At 35.4% G+C, this 8,761-nt stretch overlaps 2 protein-coding genes across 2 annotated transcripts; both read left to right on the top strand.

Annotated features, from left to right (window-relative positions):
- The first annotated feature begins 220 nt into the window (after nt 1–220).
- Nucleotides 221–874, top strand: LOC147556129 (uncharacterized). The gene has a single exon (XM_086658583.1). The coding sequence runs from the start codon at nt 221–223 to the stop codon at nt 872–874; it is 654 nt and encodes a 217-aa protein (XP_086514709.1).
- A 3,495-nt stretch (nt 875–4,369) lies between these two features.
- Nucleotides 4,370–7,931, top strand: LOC147556128 (protein neprosin-like). The gene is made up of 6 exons (XM_086663521.1): nt 4,370–4,578; nt 5,184–5,270; nt 5,796–6,008; nt 6,517–6,678; nt 6,823–7,026; nt 7,479–7,931. Exons 1-6 carry the CDS (start codon nt 4,423–4,425, stop codon nt 7,854–7,856), a joined length of 1,200 nt encoding a protein of 399 aa, XP_086519647.1. The 5' UTR covers nt 4,370–4,422; the 3' UTR covers nt 7,857–7,931.
- Nucleotides 7,932–8,761: the final 830 nt, after the last annotated feature.

The raw sequence follows: 8,761 nt of genomic DNA, 5'->3' as shown, positions 1-8,761 counted from the left end.
TCTTTTCTTTCTTCTTCTTCATCACTAGTATAAATACAAGATTGTAATCACAATTTAGGATTGATTGGAATAAAATAGGGTTGGAGAATTTCTTACAATATATTCTCTTCCCAAAAGTATCCGGCTTGATCTCCTCCCTCATGATACCTTTCAACAACTATTTGTTGAGATTGCAAAGCTGGATGAAGCCACTTCTAATACACCTTTTCCATTGTCAGCTATGATAAGTATTAGATTATGGTACATCTGGAAAGCAAGGTGTGAAAAGGTGTTTCAAGGAAAACAACCGCAGCAAAGCGAATTGCTTGATCGAATTATACAATTAACAAATACTATTGCTAAACATAAACTTCCAAGTCAGCAATCAAATCCAGCTCCAGAAGCAATATGGATACCACCTCCACAAGACTTTGTGAAGTGTAACTTTGATGTGTCCTTCAAAAGTTCAGTAGAAGAAGCAGCTATTGGTCTGATAATTCACAATCCTTTGGGTGTTTGCATTGCAGGAAAATCAATCCTAATCCGATGTCGGTCTGTAGATGAGGGGGAAGCATTGGCTGCACACGAAGCTATTTTATGGGTCAATGCATTAGGATATAAGCAGCTTATAGTAGAAGGTGATTCTAAAAATATTATAGACAAGCTCAACGGAAAGAAGAACAAAGCACACTGGACTAGTGAAGGAGCGTTACAACTTATAAAAACTAAGTGTACTAGCTTTGTTAATTTAACCTTTTGTCATGTAAATAGAAAGGTGAATGTAATGGCAGATAGACTGGCCAAGATCACTAGGAAGAATTCTCTGGCTGGCGAGTGGTACAACATGGAAACTATAGGTAGTGAACAGACCTTTGTACCTCAAAGTTTTAATTAATGAATTTCTCTTCCTTCAAAAAAATAGGGTAGTCAATCGTCATACATCTTTGAAAACATTCACAAACTTTATATCCAAATACATTTAGAGAGTATCTAAAGGCACCCGTAGAAATTTCTATTCGCGTGGGGTGTGTTGACGCGGATGCGGCCTGTGATAGAAACCAATAAAGAACAATAAGAATGATAAAACTTTGGGGTGGTTCTACTGTCAAACCCTTCACATATATTTATATTGAGTTTGTTTACAAGATAGAGATTTAGTTTACATATTTAATAGGTGAAAATATAGAAGGAATAAATATAAACAAGGAAGGGAATATTTGACATAATCTTGAGACTGGAGGATCAAGTTAACCCGACTCCACCAATTCCGTGGGGTCATCGGGCTCACCGTTATTACTCTCCCTCAAATTGAACGGAGTGGTCGAACGTAGATTCAATTTGGGACATAACTCCAAGAAACGCCAAGAGGAGAGACTCTTCGTTAAGATATCTGCAAGTTGAGATTGAGAAGGAACAAACTTAATAAGAAGTGACCCATCGACCACCTTTTCCCTGACAAAGTGGTAATCTAATGCAATATGCTTAGAGCGCCCATGGAAGACAGGATTAGCAGTCGTAAAGATGGTGCTTTTGTTGTCACAAAATATCTTGGCAGGTTCAGATAGATGAATACCAAGTTCCTTCAACACAAATCCTACCCAAGTAAGATCCGCTGTCGTAGTAGCAACAACTCTATATTCAGCCTCAGTGTTGGAGCAAGATATCGTAGGTTGCTTCTTCGCACTCCATGCAATTAAATTAGAACCCAAGAATATAGAATAAACTGTTGTAGAACGTCTAGTGTCTGGACTACCAGCCCAGTCTGCATCAGAGTAGGCAAGAAGAGACGTGTTCACCGAATCCTTATGAATTTGAAGCCCCAAACGAATCATATTAGATAGGGAGAGCACTCTTTTTAGAATAGAGAGGGATAAACATTTTTTTAAATATCCCAAATTTATACTTTGGTCCCTCCCATCAAACTATTTTGGACCAAAAGAGAGGGAAGAAAGTATCCTCCTGTTGGACTAAAAACCTTCGAGAGAGAATAGGGAATTCTGTTCGACCTAAAACCTTCGATCAAATCAAAGAGAGAGAAAAAAGATAAACATCCTGAAAAGGAGAAAAACCCTAAATTTGTTTGATTCTTTAAAAAAAAGAGATATAGAGATAGAAACCTAAACCCTAAATGACAAACACAACACTGATCTGCATAGAGAGTTTGTAATTCTTGTTATTGTTTGATTTCTCCATAGATTTTTAGGGTTTTAACACTAATTAAAGTAATTTTTGAAGATTTCAAGTATCAATATTGCAACGAATAACAAACAAGGATGTAACTCGAAAAATATATAAGCGACATTTACATAAAAGAAATTTCGCTTAGCATAAATAAAAATTCATGAATTCCAACTGAAAATTTTAAAAAAATTCGGCAAGAGCGGTTGAAAAAACAGACTAATTTCAGCCATCTCAGCCGAAATTTGTTACTATTTTCAGTTGGACCGGCCGAAATTTATTATTTTTTTCAATCAACCCAATCGAAACTTTTCATCCTTTTCAGCCGTTAAGACCGAAATTTGTTGTCTTTTTCACCCGACCCTACCGAAATTTGTTGTCTTTTCCAGTCGATCCAACTGAAAATTCTTTATGAAAAAAACGACCTAAAACCCTAAAACGTTTGTTCAACCATAGAGGAAGACGAAAAAAATGATATTTCTTTACCCGATACATATTATCTTCATTATAAATGTCTTTGTTTAAGTCGATAACTTCGTTTAAGTTTATGTCCTTGTTTAAGTCGAGGGTTTCGTTTAAGTCGATATCTACGTTTAAGTCAAAAGAATCTTCTTTCTTGATGTAGGTTGCCTCCTTCATCAACGGTGGTTCCTCATCCATGAGATCTTGAGGCATCATTAATAGCTCGAAACTAAGATTATAGTGATGGTAAACTTTGCAAGTTTTTTAATACTAATGGTGATGTTGATAGTAGTGACGATTAGGGATGAGATTTTGGCCCGGAATCTCGGAACCCGCCCACGACCGTCCGAGTCCGAAGGGTCTGTGACCGTCCGATGCCCGAATCGATCCGTACTGGCCCGATCAAAAGAGCTTAAGCGGACGGACACAGGCATAGGTCCTTACCCAGTGACCGACCGAGCCCGCTCGCTTATATTGTCCGCCCGACCAGACGCATCCACACTCGCCCGTTTATCCTACCCGTTATACCCGCCCCATATATAATTAATTTTAAGCCTTTAGATTTATAGAGTTAGCTACAACTGTTAGATTTCAAGACTAAGAATATATAACCCTTCACTTTTCTTAATCTTGTCTTCGCTTCTCTACTTCTCCAATCTCTCTCCTCAAAAATCTCAATATCTCATCAGTAATCCAAGAATTCACAATACACCGATCGTATCCATGAGAAGAAGAATAGAACCGATCTTAATCTATGAAAAATCTAAATGATTATCTTTTAATTTTGTATTCATTTATTTTTTGTTATTGTAAAGTGGGAGTTTAGAAAGTTGTATTTAGCTACTAAACAGTTCTAATTTCGAATAAAAATTTATTTATTTGTTCATTAGTGACCGGTGACGGGCTGACCGGTACCCGGTTTGCCCGACTATCAAAACGGTCACGGACAGGCACTTTGTTGGAGAAAATCTGAAATGTCCGCCCGTTTTTTGTCCGGATGACCGAGTGGACACTTAGGGCTTGTTCCTGTTCCGCCCGGACCGGTTGACTTAGTGTCTGTTTCCCGCTCGTCTGGACCGATTCCCACCCCTAGTGACGATATTGGGGTTTTGATTGTTTATGTGAGAGAAACCACAAGTGAATAAAACATTATATTTATTATTAATTTTTATCTAAGTCCTATTTTGGCACTATTTATTAAATGATCCTTATAACGCCATCCTTAAACTAATTTTGTAAAGGAATAACAAATACGTAAATTGACCTTTCTTATGCACTTCCTTTACTAAATAGTGCTCTTCCTATACCAAAAGCCCAAAAAAGTTGAGGATCTCTATTATAGCCACCTAGGAGTGAGAATCAGAACTTGACACATAGGATGAGTAGAGATTTTTTGGAGTTTTGCAATGGAGATACTCTAAGTTAGAAACTCTTTCAGTTTACAATAATTTAGTACTTAATTTATCAACAAAATCTTTTTATGTGATTTAATTTTTCAAAAGTGTGATTTTCCTTTAATTTCCATTATATTTTTCTTCTAAGATAATCCCATTAACTCTTGATCTATTGATCAATAAGACACTTTGTAATTATTTCACTTTTAACAAGTAAAGATTCTGCTATATTTCAATTTTTCTAAGCTAAAAATGGAACTAAATTTTGTCCCAATATCTATCCTTTAAGACACATACCAAGAAACCATTATTATCGACCCATGGACGATATTTTTTTTAAATATAAATGGGCATTACTGAGAAGGTAATTCCATTCTCTTTTGTAAGAAGTTGGCATCTAAAATATAATATGGGTTCTGTATTGTTTGTCATGGTTTTTGTTATCCTTTTGGGCAACCAGAACCACCACATAGCTGAAGGAACTAGGACTATAGTTAGTGAAGAAGACATGGAGGTGGAGAGACAACTCAAGATCCTTAATAAGCCTCCCATTAAGACCATTCAAGTAAGATTAATTCTAGTTTACTTGTTCATGTAAGTATGTTGTTTTGGTTTGATATTGTTATTCATAATGGGGTTAGGGTATTTACATATCCTTTAAAACCATATTCTTTGTTTTGTTACATTTTGATAATATTTTATAACATTAATGTTATATATGTATCATATAGTTTGTCATATTCGAAAAGAAATCCTTGATCGGATGGATCATCCACAAAAAGATTTTTTTTTTTGAAAAATCCGCTCGTTCAAGTCTTATCTGAGAGTATACACTATGGATGTCAAGAAAAATCTTCGTGGTTTGAGTTTTCTTCGTGAATTTATGACTTTTTAGAAGTTTTCCCTCTAAAATTTCTTTATATAACTCATAAATGGGGGCTTTTAAAGTTTCTAATTTACCTAGTTTCTTGAAATTGTGAAGGGGGAGACACAAATTGTTATACCTCTGTTAGTGGGCCTTTAATAGATATTTTGAATATGAAAAATAGAAGTCTATAGCCGCCCCTATTATTTAGGGGCAGCTAATTGCTCTCCATCTTTTGTATGGTTGAAAACATATTTCATAGGTAATTAACTTTTTTGTTTATCTTTATATATACAATTTTACAGACTGAAAGCGGCGACATTATCGATTGTATTGACATCCACAAACAACCAGCTTTTGACCACCCGTTGTTGAAAGATCACAAGATTCAGGTACTGTGAATTATTCTGCAATTTATTTATCGATTTTTTTCCTATTTCATAGTTTTCGCTAGAATTGCAATCCCGCGAGGGAAAAAAGGAAAACTTTACTCTTATTTTTGATTGTTCGTTATTCAATTCAATAAGAAAGAGTTAACTTCAAGGTAATGTTTGTTTTTTCTCCAAATCGGGTTTTAAACCTAACTCGTTATTCCAGTTGACTCGAGTTAGATTTCAAATTTGTTTTTCTTTCCGAATCTAGCGAGTTGATTTCAAGAAAAAAGCAACACGAAAGTCGTTAGATAATCTAAAAATATAAGGAAACTGCTAAGTATACAAAAGATCTTGACTTTATTTGTGACATGCTGAGTCATTCAGGTAAACGAATGATTAGATCGTAGTCAAACTTTAAACTCTTTTATTTACACTGAAGTTTGGTAATTAAATCACAAATTAAGTCAAAAAATTTGTGCATATAGCACTTCTGAAAATATAATTTAACTTTTTTTTTAATCTTATTGTTTCGTGAAATATTAGATGAAGCCGGTACTAGCTCAAGAAGAGTCGACTAATAAAATAAATAATGCATCTAGAAATGAAGTTTCATTTGAAATTCCAAATGAAAAGTGCCCACAAGGAACAGTACCAATTCGAAGAACTACAAAAGAAGACCTAACAAATTGGCAGCATCCCTTGAGAAAAATCAAATCATACCCATCATCCCAATATCCTCCTGCAGTTGCTCTCCATGTAAGTATTCTTTTTTTTTTTTCCAACTCTCTTGTGGGACTATTCTCACACGCCCCTTCACGTTGTGGCATTCTTTGAGCCTAATATGTGTAATTTTTTGGACGACGTGGAGCACGTGTGGGCCTAGTTCTGATACATGTTAAATTTGTGGTCATCCAACTCAAAACCAATTGGCAATGAGTGGAGAGGACCTGGACCTTATATTCTTGGTTGCTAGATACCCATTCTCCCATGTGAGACTATTCTCACACTGACCTTTTATATTTTTTTTAAAATTCTAATTTTTGGAGTTTTATTTTCGAAAATTTCATGTTATTTTCCGAAGACAGAGTGAAGATTGATGGTGGTTTTTGATATAAATGGATTTTCTAAATGTTTTCTTTTGTTAGATAAAGAATAAAATCCAAGACAGATGTCCTTGTGTTTGAAAAACTTTGTTGCTTTTTTTCCAAGTGATATTACTAATCGGCATGGAAATTATTTTCTGCTATTTTCCTCACCATTACAGGTTGTATCAATAGAACCATTGGATGCAAACACATATAACGGAGGGCAAGCAGTCATGTCTGTACCAAATCCAAAATTACAGTCCGATCAATTTTCTGGTGCACAAATCTGGGTTCAAAATGGTCCATCTAAGGAGCTAAACAGTATCGAATTTGGATGGACAGTAAGTCGTCATTCTTTAGTAAATTTTAAACCGTAAATTAAATAAATTTCATTGGCTCTTTGATTATTAATTTTTATTTTTTTTTTTATTTTTTTTTGTTGAACATTATTAATTTTTATTTCGATAAAAAATTGAAAACTTCAGGTATACCCTAGCATATCAGGTGGGGACACCCACACCCGAGTATTTGGTTATTGGACTGCAGATGGGTATGGAAACACCGGTTGCTTCAACATGCTTTGTTCAGGTTTTGTACAAATTCACGACACATTGACTCTCGGTAGTATCATTTCGCCTACTTCAGTATATGGAGGAGAACAACGCCTAATCAAATTTTCATTAGCAAGGGTAAATTCTTTGATCACTTTAAACAATCGCATCCATGATTTTTCTATCCAAGATATTAGATGCCCCAAAGAGTTTTTAAGATGTCCCAAAGTCGAGATCTTATGAAAACAATCTTTTATACTGTTATAGAGTATTTTTTATATTTACCGTGGTAATGTTTGATTTTCACTACGGTACACTGGGAGATGGCTCGGACCCTATTGAATTTTTGTTCCAAGATCTATAACTTATAGATTTCAGTTTCAATGAGAATCACCTGGACCTTTTGTGCTACGGAGTGAGTATCCAACAACTACACTAAGTAGTCGTGATGCATACTTATAATAAGATTTACCCCTTCTTTTTTTAACAAAATGACTTGGCTCTTCAAGTTATATTGTTAGTAAATTATTTTTACTTGTTAAAGGATACCATTTTTTGTCCTGGGTGATGATCAAATGATTAAATTACAGGAAAATGAACATGGAAATTGGTGGCTAAGCATAGAAGATCAAAGTATAGGGTATTGGCCAAGTAACCTATTCAGTCATCTATCTAAACCAGCAACAGTGGTAAGATATGGAGCAGTGGCAGGGGCAGGTACTGGCAAACCAACCCCACCCATGGGAAATGGAAATTTTCCTGAATCAGATTATAGTAAGACATGCTACATGAAGAACATGAAGGTTATTGATAAGGATGGACAACTTCAAAACTTTGATGATTCTAGGGTAAAATTGGTCCAAGATCCAAACCCTAATTGCTATTTACTTAGATATCTTGGTTATGTTGACAAGGATTATGATATTGCTATGATGTTTGGTGGGCCTGGTGGGCAGTGTCCAGCCTAGAAAATAGTTTTCACCATGCATATTTGGGCAATTTTTCACATTCTCCATGTGTAATAAATTTTTAGTCTTCTTTAATAATGAGAGGATAAATCTAAGGCCCAAAAAATGAGCCCAAATAGGAAATCCAATTCAATAGGGAATAATATCTCAAAAAAACCCAAAATGTGATATTACCTGTCTATCCCTCCAAAAGCAATGGTTACCTCTTATGTCCCTCACTCTTTTCCCGCCAACAACCAGCCTCTCTCTTTCTCTCCCTGACTTGATTTGACCCGAGCCCACATGCCAGCCTCTCTCTTTCTCTCTCGGTCTCCGTCTCTCTCTCTATCTCTTTTTCAACCGAAACCATTTCGGCCATTAACCCCTAGAATCGAAACGTTACAGGCGATTCTCTCTCTATCAAAGCTATTTAAGTAACTTGATCTACTCATTTCTCTCTCTATTTCGCTCTCTTTCAACAAATCTGGTGCTTCTCTCTCTATTTCTCTCTCTTTCAAACACAGGTACGTCTCTGTTCTTCCTCTAAATCTTGATCCTCTCTCTGTTGTTGGTAAATTATTTGGATTGTTAGAACATTTTTGGGGTTTCTTCTTTCAGATCTTTGTTTGTTGGTAATATTTTAGGGTTGTTGGTACAGTTTTAGGGGTGTTCGAAAATTTGGGGGTGTTTTCAAACAATTAGGGTTTATTATTTCAAGTTCAGTACTCTGATCTTGAGTTTGTGATAAAACATTTTGGGTTGTTTTCAAAAAAAGGTTTAGGGTTAAGTTGCTCTACAGTTTGTGATAAAACATTTTGGTTGTTGTTTTGTGATTTCGGAAGCATTTGGGTGTTTATTGTTCTTCATCAAGCTTCTAGGTTAGGTTTGTTTTAACATTTAGGGTTGTGATCCGAAAGTTAGTCTTC

Source organism: Eschscholzia californica, unplaced genomic scaffold (assembly GCF_041429995.1).
Source record: "Eschscholzia californica isolate CP2 unplaced genomic scaffold, dmEscCali1.0.p SCAF_2, whole genome shotgun sequence".
NCBI classification, from domain to species: Eukaryota; Viridiplantae; Streptophyta; class Magnoliopsida; order Ranunculales; family Papaveraceae; genus Eschscholzia; species Eschscholzia californica.
This window is presented reverse-complemented; position numbering and strand designations above follow the sequence as displayed.

Coding starts and splice junctions, on each gene's coding strand:
- LOC147556128 (XM_086663521.1), top strand. CDS start 4,423: ATGGGTTCTGTATTGTTTGTCATGGTTTTTGTTATCCTTTTGGGCAAC. Junction 4,579..5,183: donor CTCCCATTAAGACCATTCAA/GTAAGATTAATT, acceptor ACAATTTTACAG/ACTGAAAGCGGCGACATTAT. Junction 6,679..6,822: donor GTATCGAATTTGGATGGACA/GTAAGTCGTCAT, acceptor TGAAAACTTCAG/GTATACCCTAGCATATCAGG.
- LOC147556129 (XM_086658583.1), top strand. CDS start 221: ATGATAAGTATTAGATTATGGTACATCTGGAAAGCAAGGTGTGAAAAG.